The following is a 26,660-nucleotide window of genomic DNA, read 5'->3' as shown; positions in this document are numbered from 1 at the left end:
AATGGAGACAACGAAACACCAAGTGTACTCAGACTGAAGAGGATCTATCATGTGGCGAAAGAAAAGAGGAAGACTATAAGCGTGGACACGGGGCTGACTCGCAGATAAAGAAAGATTCACTGGCGAGAAGAAGACTCATGAAAATGGAACAGGAGTTAAATCGTGAAAAGCACATACTTGAGCAAATAAGAGCTAACCTGCAAAGAGAAAGAAATGTTCTGGAAAACAAACATGTTGAAATTGTCAGAGAGAGACAGAACTGTGAAAATGTGCAAGCTGAGGTTCAGAAAGCAAAACAAGAAATTGAGAAGAGCAGGGAAGAGTTAAAACTTGAGGCAGATCGGCTAAACCAACTGACAGCTGATATGCTTAAAGAGAAAGTACTCTTGGAGAACAGATATAACGAGACCAACAAGTTTTACAGGAACAAAGAAGAGTTGAATAAAAACATAGAGATGATGAGAAATGAAATAAAGCAAATGCAAGAGATGAAAACTAAACTGATGGGACAGAAGGACGATGTGGAGGCCAAACTAGAGAAGGCAATAAAGGAAATTCATAAACTTCAACAGCTGAAGATAGACCTACAGAGACGAAATGAAGAAACTGAGTACAAATTCATACAGACACAGAGCAATATGGATGAAATTGAACAGAAGAAGGCTGAAATACTAAAACAAAAAGAGGAGGTTGAAAACAAAATGCGACTTGTGAAAACAGAGGCAGAAAAATTGCAATGGGTCAAGGAGGAAATACAACAACAAAGAAAAGAATTAGAAGAAAGGATGCAGTGGGCAAAACGAGAGATGGAAGAGCTGGAACTTATGAAAAAAGAGATGGACACGAAAAGAAAACATTTTGACCAAATGATGAAGCAGACCACTCGAAGAACGGGTGAAATAGACAGAATTAGAGCGGAAATGCAGAAAGAAAGAGTGGAAATTGAACACAAAAGGGATGAAATACAAAAAGCAAGAGAGGACTTCCAGCTAAGGGTTGAGAAAAACAGTCTTCACATGGAAGAAAACGAAGGGATAAATGCTAAGATTGTAAACCTCATTTATCAAATTGAAAGAACAAGGGAAATTTTATGGGATACAACCTTTAATATGGAAAATACAATCCCAGAAAGCCAATTAGGAGCAGTAGAAGTAAATAAGATGAAATGCGAAATGCAGAGACTAGTAGTAGAAATTGAATACATCAGAGAAATGTTACAGTGGCTTAAAACAGAAACTGATCAAAGCAAGGAGGTTAATCGGAGGGAAAAGGAAGACATAAGAATGTTAAAGCTTGAGATCCAACGAAGAAAAAGAGACCTTGAAAAGAAAGAAGAAAAGATTAGGAGAGAACAAGGTGACTTAGAAATCATGAGTGCCAAGATACAGCAACAAAAAAAAGAATTGTCAAGAACTTTGGAAGAAATACGTAAAAATAAAATGTGGCAGGCAACGGACAATTTGCCAAAAACGATGGATGAAATAGACCATGACAAAGAGAGTAAAGGCAGGGTAGTTGATAAACTTTTGCTTGACCAAAGAGAGACTGAACTGAATCAACAAAAACAAATTCTGGAGAAAAATCTAAAGGAAGTAATGGAGGAGAGAAGTAAACTCGGCATGATGAGAATGGAACTTGAATCTCAAATACATGACGTAGAAGACAACAGGAAGGAAATAAAACAGAAGAAAGAGGAACTTGATGAGTTGATAAAAGGCATAGATATGGAGAAAAAAGCAATTGAAAAGAACAGCCTCTTAAATCATAATATGAGAAATGAGTTAGAAGCAAGAAGGGCAAAACTGAATGCTGAACAAGAAGTTATCATCCTTGAAAAACAAGAAATACAGAATGAGAGAAAAAGCTTGGAGCAGTCAAAGGCATCTATGCAGAGTGAAATGCAGGACTTGAAGAACGCTTTAGAAAAAGCCAAGATGGACATACAAAACCTGGAAGAAATTAAGACACGATTAGAAAAAGAACAATTCAGAATCATTGGTGACACAAATCAAGAGAAGCATGCCTTGGAGAAGATGGTGACTGAGATAGCAAAGGAAAAGGGAGATATTGAAACAACAAAAGCCCTTCTTGAAAAAGACAAAAATAATCTGGACAACAAGTGGATGGACTTGCAGAGAAGAGAGGAGGAGTTGCAACTGCAAATAACAAGTCAAAGGGAAAAAGAGGACAGTGACCGTCTGATAATGGAGGAACAGAGAAAAGCACTGGAAAAAGAAATTGATGAGATGAACCAACAGAAAAAAGAGGCAGAAAAAGAAAGGGAAGACATATTGAAGAAAAGAAAAGAACTTAATACTCTCAAAGCGCAACTTATAAAAGAGGGTGAAGAAATGCAGGAAACCAAAAAGAAGATAATAATGGACAAAGAAATACTTGACCAAAGACAGACAGACATTCAACAACAAAACAAAATTCTGGAGGACAATATGAAAGAAATGATTGAGGATAAATGTAAGCTGGATAAGATGAAAATGGAATCTGAAGCACAGATACAAGAAATGGACATTGTCAGGGAGAAGATGAAGCAAGAGAGAAATGATTTTGATCGGTTGATGAATTACTTGCGAATAGAAAAACAGAATATTGAAAAGGATATATCCCTAAACAACAATCTGAGAAATGAACTAGAAGAAATGAAGACAAAACTACATGCTGAACAAAAAGTTATCACCCTTGAAAAGCAAAAAATAGAGAATGAGAGAAAAAGTTTTCAGTTGTCAGAGGCAACTATGCAGAGAGAAATCGAGGACATGAAGAATGCTTTGGAAAAAGTCAGGATAAGCATGCAAGAACTAGAACAAGAAGCAAAGCAATATGGAATTCATGTTGAAGAAATAAATCAGAAGAAGAATGACCTGGAATTGATGCCTGCAGCAACATCAGAACAAAATGCTGCTAAGAAAAATAAAGATATGGGAACTGAGTTAAAGAAACAGAAGGAAAATCTAAAGGCTGAAACAGAAAAGGCAATGAAAGAAATGTATCAACTTGAACAGCTGAAAGTAGACACGCAGATACAGAATGATGAGGTCGAGAACAATAGAATTGAGCAGATGAAGGCTGAGATACTTAAGCAAAAGAATGAGGTTGAAGAAAAAATGCGTCTTGTGAAAATAGAGATGGAAAAGATACAACAGGTCAAGGAGGAAATTCAACAACAAAGAAATGAACTGGAGGAAAGGGCACAGAGGATCAAACGAGAGATGGCAGAAATGGAGCTTGAGAAAAAAGAGATGGAAAGTATGAGAAAAGATCTTAACCAAAGGATGAAGCATGTAAAAAGGAAAAAAGATGAGCTAGACAGAATAAGGGAAGAAATCCAGAAAGAAAAAGAAGAAATGGAAAGCAAATGGGCAATAGCTGAGAAGCAGAGATATGAAATAGAATGTGCTGAAGCTGAAATACAAAGAACAAAAGAGGAATTTGAGAAAAGCGTCAAAGAAGTCACTTCGGATATGGAACAAAAAGAAGAGATAAGTGCTGAGATTATCAGTATTATTGACCTGATTGAACAGACTAGAGAAATTGCACGGAACACCAAAATTCACTTTGAAAGTAGAATGTCAGAAAAACAACAAGTGGCAGTAGAGGAAAACAGTATTAAAATAGAAATGGACAGACTTGTTCTAGAAATTGAAAACATTAGAGAGATGTTACAACAACTTAAATTAGAAATGAAGCAAAATCAGGAGGTGTTTAAAAGAGAAAAAGAAGGCATGAAAATGTTAAAGACAGAAATGCAGCGAAGAAAAAGAGACCTTGAACACAAAGCAGAACAGAATATGAGAGAACGAGGTGAATTAGAAGTGATGAGTGCCAAAATAATGCAAAAAAAGAAAGAATTGGAGGTAACATATGAAGAAATAAGAAAAACTAAAGGAAGGCAGACAGAAGAAGATGCACAAAGAGCAGTGGATGAAAGAGTGAATGGCAAAATGAAAGAAAAGAAAACACAGGACAAACTGCTAGATCATGAAAAACTGCAGATGGAGCTGGAACCAAAGGCTGCCTTGGAGAAGATGGGTGCTGAAATGGCAAAGCAAAAGCAAGACATTGAGGCTAACCAAGCCCTTCTGGAGAAGGAGAAAAATGATCTTGAAAAGAATTGTCTGGATCTGCAGAGAAGAGAGGAAGAGTTGCAATCGCAAATTGCAAAGATGACGAAAGAGAAAGAAGAAGTTGATAAAATCAGGAAAGAAATAACCATGAAGGAGCAAGATGTTGAAGAGCAACAGTCTATGATCAACAATGTGAAAAAAGAGCTGGAAAAAATAAAGGAGAAACTGAAAGAGGACCAAGAAGCTATCACTCTTGAAAAGGAAGTTTTAGAGAATGAGAGAAAAAGACGTGACCAATCAATGGCCTCTATGCAGAAGGAAATGCAGGACATAAGGAACGCTCTAGAAAAAGCCAAGATGGACGTACAAAACGTGGAGGAAATTAACAGAAGATTGGCACAGGAAATAGATGAATGCAGACTTATTGCTGAAGACACGAAGAAACAAAAGGCTGCCTTGGACAATATGGCTGCTGAAATGGCGAAGCAAAAGCAAGACATTGACGCTAACCAAACCCTTCTGGAGAAAGAGAAAAATGATCTTGAAAAGAATTGTCTGGATTTGCAGAGAAGAGAGGAAGAGTTGCAATTGCAAATTGCAAAGATGAACCAAGAGAAAGAAGAATTTGATAAAATCAGGAAAGAAATAACCATGAAGGAGCAAGATGTTGAAGAGCGAAAGTCTATGATCAACAATGTGAAAAAAGAGCTGGAACAAATGAAGGAGAAACTGAAAGAGAACCAAGAAGCTATAACTCTTGAAAAGAAAGAGTTAGAGAATGAGAGAAAAAGACTTGACCAATCAATGGCCTCTATGCAGAAGGAAATGCAGGACATGAGTAACACTCTGGAAAAAGCCAAGATGGACGTACAAAACGTGGAGGAAATTAACAGAAGTTTGGCACAGGAAATAGATGAATGCAGACTTATTGCTGAAGACACAAAGCAACAGAAGGATGCCTTGGAGAAGATTGGTGCTGAAATGGCAAAGCAAAAGCAAGACACTGAGGCTAATCAAGACCTTCTGGAGAAAGAGAAAAATGATCTGGTAAAGAAATGTCTGGATTTGCAGAGAAGAGAGGAGGAGTTGCAAGCACAAACTGCAAATATAACAAAAGAGAAAGAAGAAGTTGATAAAATCAGGAAAGAAATAACCATGAAGGAGCAAGATGTTGAAGAGCAACAGTCTATGATCAACAATGTGAAGACAGAGCTAGAAAAAATGATGGTGAAACTGAAAGAGGACCAAGAAGCTATGGCTCTTGAAAAGCAAGAGTTAGAGAATGAGAGACAAAGAGTTGATCAGAAAAACGTATCTATGCAGAAGGAAATGCAGGACATGAGGAACGCTCTAGAAAAAGGCAAGATGGACGTACAAAACGTGGAGGAAATAAACAGGAGATTGGCAGAGGAAATAGATGAATGCAGACTTATTGCTGAAGACACAAAGAAACAAAAGGCTGCCTTGGACAATATGGCTGCTGAAATGGCGAAGCAAAAGCAGAACATTGAGGCTAACCAAGCCCTTCTGGAAAAAGAGAAAAATGATCTTGAAAAGAATTGTCTGGATCTGCAGAGAAGAGAGGAAGAGTTGCAATCGCAAATTGCAAAGATGAAGCAAGAGAAAGAAGAATTTGATAAAATCAGGAAAGAAATAACCATGAAGGAGCAAGATGTTGAAGAGCAAAAGTCTATGATCAACACTGTGAAAGAAGAGCTGGAACAAATGAAGGAGAAACTGAAAGAGGACCAAGAAGCTATAACTCTTGAAAAGGAAGAGTTAGAGAATGAGAAAAAAAGACTTGACCAATCAATGTCTTCTATGCAGAAGGAAATGCAGGACATGAGGAACACTCTAGAAAAAGCCAAGATGGACGTAAAAAACGTGGAGGAAATTAACAGACGATTGGCACAGGAAATAGTTGAATGCAGACTTATTGCTGAAGACACAAAGAAACAAAAGGCTGCCTTGGACAATATGGCTGCTGAAATGGCGAAGCAAAAGCACAACATTGAGGCTAACCAAGCCCTTCTGGAGACAAAGAAAAATGATCTTGAAAAGAATTGTCTGGATTTGCAGAAAAGAGAGGAGGAGTTGCAATCGCAAATTGCAAAGATGAAGCAAGAGAAAGATGAAGTTGATAAAATCAGGAAAGAAATAACCATGAAGGAGCAAGATGTTGAAGAGCAACAGTCTATGATCAAAAATGTGAAAAAAGAGCTAGAACAAACAAAGGAGAAACTGAAAGAGGACCACGACGCTATCACTCTTGAAAAGGAAGAGTTAGAGAATGAGAAAAAACGACTTGACCAATCAATGGCCTCTATGCAGAAGGAAATGCAGGACATGAGGAACGCTCTAGAAAAAGCCAAGATGGACGTACAAAACGTGGAGGAAATTAACAGAAGTTTGGCACAGGAAATAGATGAATGCAGACTTATTGCTGAAGACACAAAGCAACAGAAAGATGCCTTGGAGAAGATTGGTGCTGAAATGGCAAAGCAAAAGCAAGACACTGAGGCTAATCAAGACCTTCTGGAGAAAGAGAAAAATGATCTTGAAAAGAAATGTCTGGATTTGCAGAGAAGAGAGGAAGAGTTGCAAGCACAAACTGCAAATATAACAAAAGAGAAAGAAGAAGTTGATAAAATCAGGAAAGAAATAACCATGAAGGAGCAAGATGTTGAAGAGCAAAAGTCTATGATCAACAATGTGAAAAAAGAGCTGGAACAAATGAAGGAGAAACTGAAAGAGAACCAAGAAGCTATAACTCTTGAAAAGAAAGAGTTAGAGAATGAGAGAAAAAGACTTGACCAATCAATGGCCTCTATGCAGAAGGAAATGCAGGACATGAGTAACACTCTGGAAAAAGCCAAGATGGACGTACAAAACGTGGAGGAAATTAACAGAAGATTGGCACAGGAAATAGATGAATGCAGACTTATGGCTAAAGACACAAAGCAACAGAAGGATGTATTGGAGATCATGGGTGCTGAAATGGCAAAGCAAAAGCAAGACATTGAGGCTAACCAAGCCCTTCTGGAGAAAGAAAAAAATGATCTTGAACAGACTTGTCTGGATTTGCAGAGAAGAGAGGAGGAGTTGCAATTGCAAATAGCAAAGATGAAGGAAGAGAAAGAAGAATTTGATAAAATCAGGAAAGAAATAACCATGAAGGAGCAAGATGTTGAAGAGCAAAAGTCTATGATAAACACTGTGAAAAACGAGCTGGAACAAATGAAGGAGAAACTGAAAGATGACCAAGAAGCTATATGTGTTGAAAAGGAAGAGTTAGAGAATGAGAAAAGAAAACTTGACCAATCAGTGGCCTCTAAGCAGAAGGAAATGCAGGACATGAGAATTGGTCTGGAAAAAGCCAAGATGGACGTACAAAACCTGGAGGAAATTAACAGAAGATTGGCACAGGAAATAAATCAATGCAGACTTATTGCTGAAGACACAAAACAACAGAAGGATGCCTTGGAGATAATGGGTGCTGAAATGGCAAAACAAAAGCAAGACATTGAGGCTAATCAAGCCCTTCTGGAGAAAGAGAAAAATGATCTTGAAAAGAATTGTCTTGATTTGCAGAGAAGAAAGGAGGAGTTGCAAGCACAAATTGCAATGATGAAGGAAGAGAAAGAAGAATTTGATAAAATCAGAAAAGAAATAACCATGAAGGAGCAAGATGTTGAAGAGCAAAAGTCTATGATCAACACTGTGAAAAACGAGCTGGAACAAATTAAGGAGAAACTGAAAGAGAACCAAGAAGCTATAACTCTTGAAAAGGAAGAGATAGAGAATGAGAAAAGAAGACTTGACCAATCAATGGCCTCTATGCAGAAGGAAATGCAGGACATGAGGAATGCTCTAGACAAAGCCAAGATGGACGTACAAAACGTGGAGGAAATTAACAGAAGATTGGCACAGGAAATAGATGAATGCAGACTTATTGCTGAAGATACAAAGCAACAGAAGGATGCCTTGGAGAAGATTGGTGCTGAAATAGCAAAGCAAAAGCAAGACACTGAGGCTAATCAAGACCTTCTGGAGAAAGAGAAAAATGATCTGGTAAAGAAATGTCTGGATTTGCAGAGAAGAGAGGAGGAGTTGCAAGCACAAACTGCAAATATAACAAAAGAGAAAGAAGAAGTTGATAAAATCAGGAAAGAAATAACGATGAAGGAGCAAGATGTTGAAGAGCAACAGTCTATGATCAACAATGTGAAGACAGAGCTAGAAAAAATGATGGTGAAACTGAAAGAGGACCAAGAAGCTATGGCTCTTGAAAAGCAAGAGTTAGAGAATGAGAGACAAAGAGTTGATCAGAAAAACGTATCTATGCAGAAGGAAATGCAGGACATGAGGAACGCTCTAGAAAAAGCCAAGATGGACGTACAAAACGTGGAGGAAATTAACAGGAGATTGGCAGAGGAAATAGATGAATGCAGACTTATTGCTGAAGACACAAAGAAACAAAAGGCTGCCTTGGACAATATGGCTGCTGAAATGGCGAAGCAAAAGCAGAACATTGAGGCTAACCAAGCCCTTCTGGAAAAAGAGAAAAATGATCTTGAAAAGAATTGTCTGGATCTGCAGAGAAGAGAGGAAGAATTGCAATCGCAAATTGCAAAGATGAAGCAAGAGAAAGAAGAATTTGATAAAATCAGGAAAGAAATAACCATGAAGGAGCAAGATGTTGAAGAGCAAAAGTCTATGATCAACACTGTGAAAGAAGAGCTAGAACAAACAAAGGAGAAACTGAAAGAGGACCACGATGCTATCACTCTTGAAAAGGAAGAGTTAGAGAATGAGAAAAAACGACTTGACCAATCAATGGCCTTTATGCAGAAGGAAATGCAGGACATGAGGAATGCTCTAGAAAAATCCAAGATGGACGTACAAAATGTGGAGGAAATTAACAGAAGATTGGCACAGGAAATAGATGAATGCAGACTTATTGCTGAAGACACAAAGCAACAGAAGGATGCCTTGGAGAAGATGGGTGCTGAAATGGCAAAGCAAAAGCAAGACTTTGAGGCTAATCAAGACCTTCTGGAGAAAGAGAAAAATGATCTGGAAAAGAAATGTCTGGATTTGCAGAGAAGAGAGGAGGAGTTGAAATTGCAAATTGCAAAGATGAAGCAAGAGAAAGAAGAATTTGATAAAATCAGGAAAGAAATAACCATGAAGGAGCAAGATGTTGAAGAGCAACAGTCTATGATCAAAAATGTGAAAAAAGAGCTGGAACAAACAAAGGAGAAACTGAAAGAGGACCAAGAAGCTATCACTCTTGAAAAGGAAGAGTTAGAGAATGAGAAAAAACGACTTGTCCAATCAATGGCCTCTATGCAGAAGGAAATGCAGGACATGAGGAACGCTCTAGAAAAAGCCAAGATGGACGTACAAAACGTGGAGGAAATTAACAGAAGTTTGGCACAGGAAATAGATGAATGCAGACTTATTGCTGAAGACACAAAGCAACAGAAAGATGCCTTGGAGAAGATTGGTGCTGAAATGGCAAAGCAAAAGCAAGACACTGAGGCTAATCAAGACCTTCTGGAGAAAGAGAAAAATGATCTGGAAAAGAAATGTCTGGATTTGCAGAGAAGAGAGGAGGAGTTGCAAGCACAAACTGCAAATATAACAAAAGAGAAAGAAGAAGTTGATAAAATCAGGAAAGAAATAACTATGAAGGAGCAAGATGTTGAAGAGCAACAGTCTATGATCAACAATGTGAAGACAGAGCTAGAAAAAATGATGGTGAAACTGAAAGAGGACCAAGAAGCTATGGCTCTTGAAAAGCAAGAGTTAGAGAATGAGAGACAAAGACTTGATCAGAAAAACAGATCTATGCAGAAGGAAATGCAGGACATGAGGAACGCTCTAGAAAAAGCCAAGATGGACGTACAAAATGTGGAGGAAATTAACAGACGATTGGCACAGGAAATAGATGAATGCAGACTTATTGCTGAAGACACAAAGCAACAGAAGGATGCCTTGGAGAAGATGGGTGCTGAAATGGCAAAGCAAAAGCAAGACTTTGAGGCTAATCAAGACCTTCTGGAGAAAGAGAAAAATGATCTGGAAAAGAAATGTCTGGATTTGCAGAGAAGAGAGGAGGAGTTGAAATTGCAAATTGCAAAGATGAAGCAAGAGAAAGAAGAATTTGATAAAATCAGGAAAGAAATAACCATGAAGGTGCAAGATGTTGAAGATCAACAGTCTATGATCAAAAATGTGAAAAAAGAGCTGGAACAAACAAAGGAGAAACTGAAAGAGGACCACGACGCTATCACTCTTGAAAAGGAAGAGTTAGAGAATGAGAAAAAACGACTTGACCAATCAATGGCCTCTATGCAGAAGGAAATGCAGGACATGAGGAATGCTCTAGAAAAAGCCAAGATGGACGTACAAAACGTGGAGGACATTAACAGAAGACTGGCACAGGAAATAGATGAATGCAGACTTATTGCTGAAGACACAAAGAAACAAAAGGCTGCCTTGGACAATATGGCTGCTGAAATGGCAAAGCAAAAGCAAGACATTGAGGCTAACCAAGCCCTTCTGGAGGAAGACAAAAATGATTTTGAAAAGAATTGTCTGGATCTGCAGAGAAGAGAGGAGGAGTTGCAAGCACAAACTGCAAATATAACAAAAGAGAAAGAAGAAGTTGATAAAATCAGGAAAGAAATAACCATGAAGGAGCAAGATGTTGAAGAGCAACAGTCTATGATCAACAATGTGAAGACAGAGCTAGAAAAAATGATGGTGAAACTGAAAGAAGACCAAGAAGCTATAACTCTTGAAAAGGAAGTTTTAGAGAATGAGAGAAAAAGACTAGACCAATCAATGGCCTCTATGGAGAAGGAAATGCAGGACATGAGGAACGCTCTAGAAAAAGCCAAGATGGACGTACAAAATGTGGAGGAAATTAACAGAAGATTGGCACAGGAAATAGATCAATGCAGACTTATTGCTGAAGACACAAAGAAACAAAAGGCTGCCTTGGACAATATGGCTGCTGAAATGGCAAAGCAAAAGCAAGACATTGAGGCTAACCAAGCCCTTCTGGAAAAAGAGAAAAATGATCTTGAAAAGAATTGTCTGGATTTGCAGAGAAGAGAGGAAGAGTTGCAATCGCAAATTGCAAAGATGACGAAAGAGAAAGAAGAATTTGATAAAATCAGGAAAGAAATAACCATGAAGGTGCAAGATGTTGAAGATCAACAGTCTATGATCAAAAATGTGAAAAAAGAGCTGGAACAAACAAAGGAGAAACTGAAAGAGGACCACGACGCTATCACTCTTGAAAAGGAAGAGTTAGAGAATGAGAAAAAACGACTTGACCAATCAATGGCCTCTATGCAGAAGGAAATGCAGGACATGAGGAATGCTCTAGAAAAAGCCAAGATGGACGTACAAAATGTGGAGGAAATTAACAGAAGATTGGCACAGGAAATAGATCAATGCAGACTTATTGCTGAAGACACAAAGAAACAAAAGGCTGCCTTGGACAATATGGCTGCTGAAATGGCAAAGCAAAAGCAAGACATTGAGGCTAACCAAGCCCTTCTGGAAAAAGAGAAAAATGATCTTGAAAAGAATTGTCTGGATTTGCAGAGAAGAGAGGAAGAGTTGCAATCGCAAATTGCAAAGATGACGAAAGAGAAAGAAGAATTTGATAAAATCAGGAAAGAAATAACCATGAAGGTGCAAGATGTTGAAGATCAACAGTCTATGATCAAAAATGTGAAAAAAGAGCTGGAACAAACAAAGGAGAAACTGAAAGAGGACCACGACGCTATCACTCTTGAAAAGGAAGAGTTAGAGAATGAGAAAAAACGACTTGACCAATCAATGGCCTCTATGCAGAAGGAAATGCAGGACATGAGGAATGCTCTAGAAAAAGCCAAGATGGACGTACAAAACGTGGAGGACATTAACAGAAGACTGGCACAGGAAATAGATGAATGCAGACTTATTGCTGAAGACACAAAGAAACAAAAGGCTGCCTTGGACAATATGGCTGCTGAAATGGCAAAGCAAAAGCAAGACATTGAGGCTAACCAAGCCCTTCTGGAGGAAGACAAAAATGATTTTGAAAAGAATTGTCTGGATCTGCAGAGAAGAGAGGAGGAGTTGCAAGCACAAACTGCAAATATAACAAAAGAGAAAGAAGAAGTTGATAAAATCAGGAAAGAAATAACCATGAAGGAGCAAGATGTTGAAGAGCAACAGTCTATGATCAACAATGTGAAGACAGAGCTAGAAAAAATGATGGTGAAACTGAAAGAAGACCAAGAAGCTATAACTCTTGAAAAGGAAGTTTTAGAGAATGAGAGAAAAAGACTAGACCAATCAATGGCCTCTATGGAGAAGGAAATGCAGGACATGAGGAACGCTCTAGAAAAAGCCAAGATGGACGTACAAAATGTGGAGGAAATTAACAGAAGATTGGCACAGGAAATAGATCAATGCAGACTTATTGCTGAAGACACAAAGAAACAAAAGGCTGCCTTGGACAATATGGCTGCTGAAATGGCAAAGCAAAAGCAAGACATTGAGGCTAACCAAGCCCTTCTGGAAAAAGAGAAAAATGATCTTGAAAAGAATTGTCTGGATTTGCAGAGAAGAGAGGAAGAGTTGCAATCGCAAATTGCAAAGATGACGAAAGAGAAAGAAGAATTTGATAAAATCAGGAAAGAAATAACCATGAAGGTGCAAGATGTTGAAGATCAACAGTCTATGATCAAAAATGTGAAAAAAGAGCTGGAACAAACAAAGGAGAAACTGAAAGAGGACCACGACGCTATCACTCTTGAAAAGGAAGAGTTAGAGAATGAGAAAAAACGACTTGACCAATCAATGGCCTCTATGCAGAAGGAAATGCAGGACATGAGGAATGCTCTAGAAAAAGCCAAGATGGACGTACAAAATGTGGAGGAAATTAACAGAAGATTGGCACAGGAAATAGATCAATGCAGACTTATTGCTGAAGACACAAAGAAACAAAAGGCTGCCTTGGACAATATGGCTGCTGAAATGGCAAAGCAAAAGCAAGACATTGAGGCTAACCAAGCCCTTCTGGAAAAAGAGAAAAATGATCTTGAAAAGAATTGTCTGGATTTGCAGAGAAGAGAGGAAGAGTTGCAATCGCAAATTGCAAAGATGACGAAAGAGAAAGAAGAATTTGATAAAATCAGGAAAGAAATAACCATGAAGGTGCAAGATGTTGAAGATCAACAGTCTATGATCAAAAATGTGAAAAAAGAGCTGGAACAAACAAAGGAGAAACTGAAAGAGGACCACGACGCTATCACTCTTGAAAAGGAAGAGTTAGAGAATGAGAAAAAACGACTTGACCAATCAATGGCCTCTATGCAGAAGGAAATGCAGGACATGAGGAATGCTCTAGAAAAAGCCAAGATGGACGTACAAAACGTGGAGGACATTAACAGAAGACTGGCACAGGAAATAGATGAATGCAGACTTATTGCTGAAGACACAAAGAAACAAAAGGCTGCCTTGGACAATATGGCTGCTGAAATGGCAAAGCAAAAGCAAGACATTGAGGCTAACCAAGCCCTTCTGGAGGAAGACAAAAATGATTTTGAAAAGAATTGTCTGGATCTGCAGAGAAGAGAAGAGGAGTTGCAATTGCAAATTGGAAAGATGAAGGAAGAGAAAGAAGAAGTTGATAAAATCAGGAAAGAAATAACCATGAAGGAGCAAGATGTTGAAGAGCAACAGTCTATGATCAACAATGTGAAGACAGAGCTAGAAAAAATGATGGTGAAACTGAAAGAGGACCAAGAAGCTATGGCTCTTGAAAAGCAAGAGTTAGAGAATGAGAGACAAAGACTTGATCAGAAAAACGGATCTATGCAGAAGGAAATGCAGGACATGAGGAACGCTCTAGAAAAAGCCAAGATGGACGTACAAAACGTGGAGGAAATTAACAGACGATTGGCACAGGAAATAGATGAATGCAGACTTATTGCTGAAGACACAAAGAAACAAAAGGCTGCCTTGGACAATATGGCTGCTGAAATGGCGAAGCAAAAGCAGAACATTGAGGCTAACCAAGCCCTTCTGGAAAAAGAGAAAAATGATCTTGAAAAGAATTGTCTGGATCTGCAGAGAAGAGAGGAGGAGTTGAAATTGCAAATTGCAAAGATGAAGCAAGAGAAAGAAGAATTTGATAAAATTAGGAAAGAAATAACCATGAAGGAGCAAGATGTTGAAGAGCAACAGTCTATGATCAAAAATGTGAAAAAAGAGCTGGAACAAACAAAGGAGAAACTGAAAGAGAACCAAGAAGCTATAACTCTTGAAAAGGAAGAGTTAGAGAATGAGAAAAAACGACTTGACCAATCAATGGCCTCTATGCAGAAGGAAATGCAGGACATGAGGAACGCTCTAGAAAAAGCCAAGATGGACATACAAAACGTGGACGAAATTAACAGAAGTTTGGCACAGGAAATAGATGAATGCAGACTTATTGCTGAAGACACAAAGAAACAAAAGGCTGCCTTGGACAATATGGCTGCTGAAATGGCAAAGCAAAAGCAAGACATTGAGGCTAACCAAGCCCTTCTGGAGGAAGACAAAAATGATTTTGAAAAGAATTGTCTGGATCTGCAGAGAAGAGAAGAGGAGTTGCAATTGCAAATTGGAAAGATGAAGGAAGAGAAAGAAGAATTTGATAAAATCAGGAAAGAAATAACCATGAAGGAGCAAGATGTTGAAGAGCAACAGTCTATGATCAACAATGTGAAGACAGAGCTAGAAAAAATGATGGTGAAACTGAAAGAGGACCAAGAAGCTATGGCTCTTGAAAAGCAAGAGTTAGAGAATGAGAGACAAAGACTTGATCAGAAAAACGGATCTATGCAGAAGGAAATGCAGGACATGAGGAACGCTCTAGAAAAAGCCAAGATGGACGTACAAAATGTGGAGGAAATTAACAGAAGATTGGCACAGGAAATAGATCAATGCAGACTTATTGCTGAAGACACAAAGAAACAAAAGGCTGCCTTGGACAATATGGCTGCTGAAATGGCAAAGCAAAAGCAAGACATTGAGGCTAACCAAGCCCTTCTGGAAAAAGAGAAAAATGATCTTGAAAAGAATTGTCTGGATTTGCAGAGAAGAGAGGAAGAGTTGCAATCGCAAATTGCAAAGATGACGAAAGAGAAAGAAGAATTTGATAAAATCAGGAAAGAAATAACCATGAAGGTGCAAGATGTTGAAGATCAACAGTCTATGATCAAAAATGTGAAAAAAGAGCTGGAACAAACAAAGGAGAAACTGAAAGAGGACCACGACGCTATCACTCTTGAAAAGGAAGAGTTAGAGAATGAGAAAAAACGACTTGACCAATCAATGGCCTCTATGCAGAAGGAAATGCAGGACATGAGGAATGCTCTAGAAAAAGCCAAGATGGACGTACAAAACGTGGAGGACATTAACAGAAGACTGGCACAGGAAATAGATGAATGCAGACTTATTGCTGAAGACACAAAGAAACAAAAGGCTGCCTTGGACAATATGGCTGCTGAAATGGCAAAGCAAAAGCAAGACATTGAGGCTAACCAAGCCCTTCTGGAGGAAGACAAAAATGATTTTGAAAAGAATTGTCTGGATCTGCAGAGAAGAGAGGAGGAGTTGCAAGCACAAACTGCAAATATAACAAAAGAGAAAGAAGAAGTTGATAAAATCAGGAAAGAAATAACCATGAAGGAGCAAGATGTTGAAGAGCAACAGTCTATGATCAACAATGTGAAGACAGAGCTAGAAAAAATGATGGTGAAACTGAAAGAAGACCAAGAAGCTATAACTCTTGAAAAGGAAGTTTTAGAGAATGAGAGAAAAAGACTAGACCAATCAATGGCCTCTATGGAGAAGGAAATGCAGGACATGAGGAACGCTCTAGAAAAAGCCAAGATGGACGTACAAAATGTGGAGGAAATTAACAGAAGATTGGCACAGGAAATAGATCAATGCAGACTTATTGCTGAAGACACAAAGAAACAAAAGGCTGCCTTGGACAATATGGCTGCTGAAATGGCAAAGCAAAAGCAAGACATTGAGGCTAACCAAGCCCTTCTGGAAAAAGAGAAAAATGATCTTGAAAAGAATTGTCTGGATTTGCAGAGAAGAGAGGAAGAGTTGCAATCGCAAATTGCAAAGATGACGAAAGAGAAAGAAGAATTTGATAAAATCAGGAAAGAAATAACCATGAAGGTGCAAGATGTTGAAGATCAACAGTCTATGATCAAAAATGTGAAAAAAGAGCTGGAACAAACAAAGGAGAAACTGAAAGAGGACCACGACGCTATCACTCTTGAAAAGGAAGAGTTAGAGAATGAGAAAAAACGACTTGACCAATCAATGGCCTCTATGCAGAAGGAAATGCAGGACATGAGGAATGCTCTAGAAAAAGCCAAGATGGACGTACAAAATGTGGAGGAAATTAACAGAAGATTGGCACAGGAAATAGATCAATGCAGACTTATTGCTGAAGACACAAAGAAACAAAAGGCTGCCTTGGACAATATGGCTGCTGAAATGGCAAAGCAAAAGCAAGACATTGAGGCTAACCAAGCCCTTCTGGAAAAAGAGAAAAATGATCTTGAAAAGAATTGTCTGGATTTGCAGAGAAGAGAGGAAGAGTTGCAATCGCAAATTGCAAAGATGACGAAAGAGAAAGAAGAATTTGATAAAATCAGGAAAGAAATAACCATGAAGGTGCAAGATGTTGAAGATCAACAGTCTATGATCAAAAATGTGAAAAAAGAGCTGGAACAAACAAAGGAGAAACTGAAAGAGGACCACGACGCTATCACTCTTGAAAAGGAAGAGTTAGAGAATGAGAAAAAACGACTTGACCAATCAATGGCCTCTATGCAGAAGGAAATGCAGGACATGAGGAACGCTCTAGAAAAAGCCAAGATGGACGTACAAAACCTGGAGGACATTAACAGAAGACTGGCACAGGAAATAGATGAATGCAGACTTATTGCTGAAGACACAAAGAAACAAAAGGCTGCCTTGGACAATATGGCTGCTGAAATGGCAAAGCAAAAGCAAGACATTGAGGCTAACCAAGCCCTTCTGGAGGAAGACAAAAATGATTTTGAAAAGAATTGTCTGGATCTGCAGAGAAGAGAAGAGGAGTTGCAATTGCAAATTGGAAAGATGAAGGAAGAGAAAGAAGAAGTTGATAAAATCAGGAAAGAAATAACCATGAAGGAGCAAGATGTTGAAGAGCAACAGTCTATGATCAACAATGTGAAGACAGAGCTAGAAAAAATGATGGTGAAACTGAAAGAGGACCAAGAAGCTATGGCTCTTGAAAAGCAAGAGTTAGAGAATGAGAGACAAAGACTTGATCAGAAAAACGGATCTATGCAGAAGGAAATGCAGGACATGAGGAACGCTCTAGAAAAAGCCAAGATGGACGTACAAAACGTGGAGGAAATTAACAGACGATTGGCACAGGAAATAGATGAATGCAGACTTATTGCTGAAGACACAAAGAAACAAAAGGCTGCCTTGGACAATATGGCTGCTGAAATGGCGAAGCAAAAGCAGAACATTGAGGCTAACCAAGCCCTTCTGGAAAAAGAGAAAAATGATCTTGAAAAGAATTGTCTGGATCTGCAGAGAAGAGAGGAGGAGTTGAAATTGCAAATTGCAAAGATGAAGCAAGAGAAAGAAGAATTTGATAAAATTAGGAAAGAAATAACCATGAAGGAGCAAGATGTTGAAGAGCAACAGTCTATGATCAAAAATGTGAAAAAAGAGCTGGAACAAACAAAGGAGAAACTGAAAGAGAACCAAGAAGCTATAACTCTTGAAAAGGAAGAGTTAGAGAATGAGAAAAAACGACTTGACCAATCAATGGCCTCTATGCAGAAGGAAATGCAGGACATGAGGAACGCTCTAGAAAAAGCCAAGATGGACATACAAAACGTGGACGAAATTAACAGAAGTTTGGCACAGGAAATAGATGAATGCAGACTTATTGCTGAAGACACAAAGAAACAAAAGGCTGCCTTGGACAATATGGCTGCTGAAATGGCAAAGCAAAAGCAAGACATTGAGGCTAACCAAGCCCTTCTGGAGGAAGACAAAAATGATTTTGAAAAGAATTGTCTGGATCTGCAGAGAAGAGAAGAGGAGTTGCAATTGCAAATTGGAAAGATGAAGGAAGAGAAAGAAGAATTTGATAAAATCAGGAAAGAAATAACCATGAAGGAGCAAGATGTTGAAGAGCAACAGTCTATGATCAACAATGTGAAGACAGAGCTAGAAAAAATGATGGTGAAACTGAAAGAGGACCAAGAAGCTATGGCTCTTGAAAAGCAAGAGTTAGAGAATGAGAGACAAAGACTTGATCAGAAAAACGGATCTATGCAGAAGGAAATGCAGGACATGAGGAACGCTCTAGAAAAAGCCAAGATGGACGTACAAAATGTGGAGGAAATTAACAGAAGATTGGCACAGGAAATAGATGAATGCAGACTTATTGCTGAAGACACAAAGAAACAAAAGGCTGCCTTGGACAATATGGCTGCTGAAATGGCAAAGCAAAAGCAAGACATTGAGGCTAACCAAGCCCTTCTGGAAAAAGAGAAAAATGATCTTGAAAAGAATTGTCTGGATTTGCAGAGAAGAGAGGAAGAGTTGCAATCGCAAATTGCAAAGATGACGAAAGAGAAAGAAGAATTTGATAAAATCAGGAAAGAAATAACCATGAAGGTGCAAGATGTTGAAGATCAACAGTCTATGATCAAAAATGTGAAAAAAGAGCTGGAACAAACAAAGGAGAAACTGAAAGAGGACCACGACGCTATCACTCTTGAAAAGGAAGAGTTAGAGAATGAGAAAAAACGACTTGACCAATCAATGGCCTCTATGCAGAAGGAAATGCAGGACATGAGGAATGCTCTAGAAAAAGCCAAGATGGACGTACAAAACGTGGAAGAAATTAACAGAAGTTTGGCACAGGAAATAGATGAATGCAGACTTATTGCTGAAGACACAAAGAAACAAAAGGCTGCCTTGGACAATATGGCTGCTGAAATGGCAAAGCAAAAGCAAGACATTGAGGCTAACCAAGCCCTTCTGGAAAAAGAGAAAAATGATCTTGAAAAGAATTGTCTGGATTTGCAGAGAAGAGAGGAGGAGTTGCAAGCACAAACTGCAAATATAACAAAAGAGAAAGAAGAAGTTGATAAAATCAGGAAAGAAATAACCATGAAGGAGCAAGATGTTGAAGAGCAACAGTCTATGATCAACAATGTGAAGACAGAGCTAGAAAAAATGATGGTGAAACTGAAAGAGGACCAAGAAGCTATAACTCTTGAAAAGGAAGTTTTAGAGAATGAGAGAAAAAGACTAGACCAATCAATGGCCTCTATGGAGAAGGAAATGCAGGACATGAGGAATGCTCTAGAAAAAGCCAAGATGGACGTACAAAATGTGGAGGAAATTAACAGAAGATTGGCACAGGAAATAGATGAATGCAGACTTATTGCTGAAGACACAAAGAAACAAATGGCTGCCTTGGACAATATGGCTGCTGAAATGGCAAAACAAAAGCAAGACATTGAGGCTAATCAAGCCCTTCTGGAAAAAGAGAAAAATGATCTTGAAAAGAATTGTCTGGATCTGCAGAGAAGAGAGGAAGAGTTGCAATCGCAAATTGCAAAGATGAAGCAAGAGAAAGAAGAAGTTGATAAAATCAGGAAAGAAATAACCATGAAGGAGCAAGATGTTGAAGAGCAACAGTCTATGATCAAAAATGTGAAAAAAGAGCTGGAACAAACAAAGGAGAAACTGAAAGAGGACCACGACGCTATCACTCTTGAAAAGGAAGAGTTAGAGAATGAGAAAAAACGACTTGACCAATCAATGGCCTCTATGCAGAAGGAAATGCAGGACATGAGGAATGCTCTAGAAAAAGCCAAGATGGACGTACAAAATGTGGAGGAAATTAACAGAAGACTGGCACAGGAAATAGATGAATGCAGACTTATTGCTGAAGACACAAAGAAACAAAAGGCTGCCTTGGACAATATGGCTGCTGAAATGGCAAAGCAAAAGCAAGACATTGAGGCTAACCAAGCCCTTCTGGAGGAAGACAAAAATGATTTTGAAAAGAATTGTCTGGATCTGCAGAGAAGAGAGGAGGAGTTGCAAGCACAAACTGCAAATATAACAAAAGAGAAAGAAGAAGTTGATAAAATCAGGAAAGAAATAACCATGAAGGAGCAAGATGTTGAAGAGCAACAGTCTATGATCAACAATGTGAAGACAGAGCTAGAAAAAATGATGGTGAAACTGAAAGAGGACCAAGAAGCTATAACTCTTGAAAAGGAAGTTTTAGAGAATGAGAGAAAAAGACTAGACCAATCAATGGCCTCTATGGAGAAGGAAATGCAGGACATGAGGAACGCTCTAGAAAAAGCCAAGATGGACGTACAAAATGTGGAGGAAATTAACAGAAGATTGGCACAGGAAATAGATGAATGCAGACTTATTGCTGAAGACACAAAGAAACAAAAGGCTGCCTTGGACAATATGGCTGCTGAAATGGCAAAGCAAAAGCAAGACATTGAGGCTAACCAAGCCCTTCTGGAAAAAGAGAAAAATGATCTTGAAAAGAATTGTCTGGATTTGCAGAGAAGAGAGGAAGAGTTGCAATCGCAAATTGCAAAGATGACGAAAGAGAAAGAAGAATTTGATAAAATCAGGAAAGAAATAACCATGAAGGAGCAAGATGTTGAAGATCAACAGTCTATGATCAAAAATGTGAAAAAAGAGCTGGAACAAACAAAGGAGAAACTGAAAGAGGACCACAACGCTATCACTCTTGAAAAGGAAGAGTTAGAGAATGAGAAAAAACGACTTGACCAATCAATGGCCTCTATGCAGAAGGAAATGCAGGACATGAGGAACGCTCTAGAAAAAGCCAAGATGGACGTACAAAATGTGGAGGAAATTAACAGACGATTGGCACAGGAAATAGATGAATGCAGACTTATTGCTGAAGACACAAAGAAACAAATGGCTGCCTTGGACAATATGGCTGCTGAAATGGCAAAACAAAAGCAAGACATTGAGGCTAACCAAGCCCTTCTGGAAAAAGAGAAAAATGATCTTGAAAAGAATTGTCTGGATCTGCAGAGAAGAGAGGAAGAGTTGCAATCGCAAATTGCAAAGATGAACCAAGAGAAAGAAGAAGTTGATAAAATCAGGAAAGAAATAACCATGAAGGAGCAAGATGTTGAAGATCAACAGTCTATGATCAAAAATGTGAAAAAAGAGCTGGAACAAATGAAGGAGAAACTGAAAGAGAACCAAGAAGCTATAACTCTTGAAAAGAAAGAGTTAGAGAATGAGAGAAAAAGACTTGACCAATCAATGGCCTCTATGCAGAAGGAAATGCAGGACATGAGGAATGCTCTAGAAAAAGCCAAGATGGACGTACAAAATGTGGAGGAAATTAACAGAAGATTGGCACAGGAAATAGATGAATGCAGACTTATTGCTGAAGACACAAAGAAACAAATGGCTGCCTTGGACAATATGGCTGCTGAAATGGCAAAACAAAAGCAAGACATTGAGGCTAACCAAGCCCTTCTGGAAAAAGAGAAAAATGATCTTGAAAAGAATTGTCTGGATCTGCAGAGAAGAGAGGAAGAGTTGCAATTGCAAATTGCAAAGATGAAGCAAGAGAAAGAAGAATTTGATAAAATCAGGAAAGAAATAACCATGAAGGAGCAAGATGTTGAAGAGCAACAGTCTATGATCAAAAATGTGAAAAAAGAGCTGGAACAAACAAAGGAGAAACTGAAAGAGGACCAAGAAGCTATCACTCTTGAAAAGGAAGAGTTAGAGAATGAGAAAAAACGACTTGACCAATCAATGGCCTCTATGCAGAAGGAAATGCAGGACATGAGGAACGCTCTAGAAAAAGCCAAGATGGACGTACAAAACGTGGAGGAAATTAACAGAAGTTTGGCACAGGAAATAGATGAATGCAGACTTATTGCTGAAGACACAAAGAAACAAAAGGCTGCCTTGGACAATATGGCTGCTGAAATGGCAAAGCAAAAGCAAGACACTGAGGCTAATCAAGACCTTCTGGAGAAAGAGAAAAATGATCTGGAAAAGAAATGTCTGGATTTGCAGAGAAGAGAGGAGGAGTTGCAATCGCAAATTGCAAAGATGAAGCAAGAGAAAGAAGAAGTTGATAAAATCAGGAAAGAAATAACCATGAAGGAGCAAGATGTTGAAGAGCAACAGTCTATGATCAACAATGTGAAGACAGAGCTAGAAAAAATGATGGTGAAACTGAAAGAGGACCAAGAAGCTATGGCTCTTGAAAAGCAAGAGTTAGAGAATGAGAGACAAAGACTTGATCAGAAAAACGGATCTATGCAGAAGGAAATGCAGGACATGAGGAACGCTCTAGAAAAAGCCAAGATGGACGTACAAAACGTGGAGGAAATTAACAGACGATTGGCACAGGAAATAGATGAATGCAGACTTATTGCTGAAGACACAAAGAAACAAAAGGCTGCCTTGGACAATATGGCTGCTGAAATGGCGAAGCAAAAGCAGAACATTGAGGCTAACCAAGCCCTTCTGGAAAAAGAGAAAAATGATCTTGAAAAGAATTGTCTGGATCTGCAGAGAAGAGAGGAGGAGTTGAAATTGCAAATTGCAAAGATGAAGCAAGAGAAAGAAGAATTTGATAAAATTAGGAAAGAAATAACCATGAAGGAGCAAGATGTTGAAGAGCAACAGTCTATGATCAAAAATGTGAAAAAAGAGCTGGAACAAACAAAGGAGAAACTGAAAGAGAACCAAGAAGCTATAACTCTTGAAAAGGAAGAGTTAGAGAATGAGAAAAAACGACTTGACCAATCAATGGCCTCTATGCAGAAGGAAATGCAGGACATGAGGAACGCTCTAGAAAAAGCCAAGATGGACGTACAAAACGTGGACGAAATTAACAGAAGTTTGGCACAGGAAATAGATGAATGCAGACTTATTGCTGAAGACACAAAGCAACAGAAGGATGCCTTGGAGAAGATTGGTGCTGAAATGGCAAAGCAAAAGCAAGACACTGAGGCTAATCAAGACCTTCTGGAGAAAGAGAAAAATGATCTGGAAAAGAAATGTCTGGATTTGCAGAGAAGAGAGGAGGAGTTGCAAGCACAAACTGCAAATATAACAAAAGAGAAAGAAGAAGTTGATAAAATCAGGAAAGAAATAACTATGAAGGAGCAAGATGTTGAAGAGCAACAGTCTATGATCAACAATGTGAAGACAGAGCTAGAAAAAATGATGGTGAAACTGAAAGAGGACCAAGAAGCTATGGGTCTTGAAAAGCAAGAGTTAGAGAATGAGAGACAAAGACTTGATCAGAAAAACGGATCTATGCAGAAGGAAATGCAGGACATGAGGAACGCTCTAGAAAAAGCCAAGATGGACGTACAAAACGTGGAGGAAATTAACAGACGATTGGCACAGGAAATAGATGAATGCAGACTTATTGCTGAAGACACAAAGAAACAAAAGGCTGCCTTGGACAATATGGCTGCTGAAATGGCGAAGCAAAAGCAGAACATTGAGGCTAACCAAGCCCTTCTGGAAAAAGAGAAAAATGATCTTGAAAAGAATTGTCTGGATCTGCAGAGAAGAGAGGAAGAGTTGCAATCGCAAATTGCAAAGATGAAGCAAGAGAAAGAAGAAGTTGATAAAATTAGGAACGAAATAACCATGAAGGAGCAAGATGTTGAAGAGCAAAAGTCTATGATCAAAAATGTGAAAAAAGAGCTGGAACAAACAAAGGAGAAACTGAAAGAGGACCAAGAAGCTATCAATCTTGAAAAGGAAGAGTTAGAGAATGAGAAAAAAAGACTTGACCAATCAATGGCCTCTATGCAGAAGGAAATGCAGGACATGAGGAACGCTCTAGAAAAAGCCATGATGGACGTACAAAACCTTGAGGAAATTAACACAACATTGGCACAGGAAATAGATGAATGCAGACTTATTGTTGAATACACAATGAAACAGAAGGATGCCTTGGAGAAGATGGCTGCTGAAATGGCAAAGCAAAAGCAAGACATTGAGACTAAGCAAGCACTTCTGGAGAAAGAGAAAAATGATCTTGAAAAGAATTGTCTGGATTTTCAGAGAAGAGAGGAGGAGTTGCAATCGCAGATCAGACATCAAAACCAAAAAGAAGACAGTGAAAAACTGGCAAGTGGAGAGTATGAGAGCAAGGAGAAAACTAAAGACTTGAGTATAACGAAACGTCATACAGAAAATGACAAAGTTGATCTAGAGGGAACAGATAATATGCTAGTAACAATCAAAATAGATGCTCAAACTCAAACTTATATGGAGGCCAATGAGGAAAGGTTTGGCACAGGAGCTGTGCAATCCGATCAAGACATTTGTCAAGAAACTGACAGTAAACATCAAAGTGAAAAGATGGAAATGAAAAGTAATTTCATGGAGCAGATTAAGTTAGAAACCCAGAGGCTGAGAGATGAAGCAGACTGTTTAACACAAATTTGTCAAAGCAGAAGACAAGAACTATGGCAAATAGAAGAAGAATTACAAAACCACAGTGAGAAAATGCGAAGAAATGAGAAGCTACAAGAGATCAATGTCAAACAAACATATCAGCAGGAAGCAAAATACAAGAAAAAAGACAAAAGCATACAGTGTAAACTTGAAATACATATGAAAGACACCGAAACCATGACAGAGCCTACTACTGAACACAAAGTCACCGAGACAGCTATTACTCACAAGGATGCTCTGACAGACAAAAACGTCATTAAAGACATAAGTAGGACAATAGAGAACATGGAGAAAGAACTACAGAATCGATTACAAGAAATTCACAAAAATGAAATAAAGAAAGTTGGACTACAGAAAGAAAAAATCGAGCAGGAGCTGAAGAAAGATATGCTTTATAATGAAAGAGAAACAGAGAGGCAGAAAATCACTGAGAAGGAAAAACAAATCATTTTGTTAAAGGAGTGTATGCTTTTAGAGATCAACCAATTAAAGAGCAAGAGAAAAGATTCAAACACCAAATACCTACAAAGGATGGAGGAACTCATCAATGAAACAGCCACAATTAAAGACAGAATCAGGCATGTGACTGACAAAGCTGTACAAACAGCGACAGAGGAGAGACAAGAGGGGAATACAAAAGAAGTGGAGGAATGGTCTGCCAAACAGGTGGAGGGAATTCGGACAGAAGGACTAACGGAGCTTGCTAGTGCTTCTCTTCATGTGCTGAGTGATGACAGGAATGAGAGACTAAGTAGAAAGGCTCCAAGGGAAGCAAAAACTAAAAATGTCTTACAAAGACGGGGGCTCCTGCAATGGCTCAGGCAGTGCTGCAATTGTTGCCCTAGTGAAATTAAACAAGAAGAACAAAGCATTTCAGATTCTTGAAGTCAAACAAGCATTGTTCCCACAATCGAAATATATTAAATAAGATTTTTTCTCCCCCCTAAACAAAGCCTTCTACAACTTCAGATGTTGTATGAAACTCCTGTGGTAATTGCTACATAAGTCAAAATGGACTTGTGATTTATTTTTCACTGAATGTGAGACAACTTTGTTGTGCTTATTGTTATGACTATTATGCATAAATAATTATCTGAATTATATAGTAATGAACAATTTATTATTTTTATTGATAAATTGACTACTGACCAATTTTCCAATTTTCAATATTTTATCAGATTTTCTGGATGCATGCATGTGTGTGTGTGTGTGTGTGTGTGTGTGTGAGACATATCTGGTACAAATATACAACTAATCTGCTTTGCTATTTGAACTAACTTTTCATTCTTATTTGATGTAGTATTGTAACACAATGCTGGAATAGTTAAAAAACTTTTGTCATGGCTCCCTGTGTGATAAGGTTGAAGGTAAAATGCACATATCCAGTATACCTACATATTTCATCTTACACCCGTATACTTATACTTGTATTGTAGACAATTAGGATTCAGGTGCTGGTACCCAAAAAACAAATTTTTCTAATTAAGTTAGAAAGACAGCAGGGTCTCCCACACTCCCTCATGATTTCAATGGACATACCTGTCGGCTGTAAGTAATAATTGGTGGCTAAATCAAACACTAACCTTGCATAGACAGAGAGCAAGTCTTTCCTATTCAAGTGTTTGAGGATGTCACACAGCCATTGGTTTGGAAACGGTGTTGGCTACATGGTCATCGGAGGAGGACTGTGCTAGTCTTCACTAGTCTAAACTGTCATTGTCAGGTGATGAGGGAAAGACCTCTGGCTTGAAAGAATCTGAATCCCTTAAAGCATTGAGTCGATAAGGTCACAAATTTACATTGGAATATGGATGATGTTGCAAACTTACCTTAAAAAACAGTGAGCAGTGAAACATTAATTAGTTCACCAGATTAAAACATAAAAATTAGATTGACATAGAAACGAGTTAACACTAATTTTTTATCCATCTTTCAATAAATGGAACCTTTTGAATTAATAAA

At 38.5% G+C, this 26,660-nt stretch overlaps 1 protein-coding gene across 1 annotated transcript in view; it reads left to right on the top strand.

Moving 5' to 3' along the window:
* The window catches only part of si:ch211-250g4.3 (extracellular matrix-binding protein ebh), a 32,808-nt gene extending 6,148 nt beyond the window's left edge, over nt 1-26,660 (top strand). Inside the window, exon 4 of the mRNA XM_058404851.1 lies at nt 1-26,660. Within this exon, the coding sequence (XP_058260834.1) occupies nt 1-25,583 (25,583 nt within the window). The 3' untranslated portion in view covers nt 25,584-26,660.

The sequence above is a fragment of the Hemibagrus wyckioides genome, linkage group LG12, assembly GCF_019097595.1.
Source record: "Hemibagrus wyckioides isolate EC202008001 linkage group LG12, SWU_Hwy_1.0, whole genome shotgun sequence".
Classification (NCBI taxonomy): domain Eukaryota; kingdom Metazoa; phylum Chordata; class Actinopteri; order Siluriformes; family Bagridae; genus Hemibagrus; species Hemibagrus wyckioides.
The sequence above is the reverse complement of the archived record's forward strand: the minus strand, read 5'-3'. Positions and strand labels throughout refer to the sequence as shown.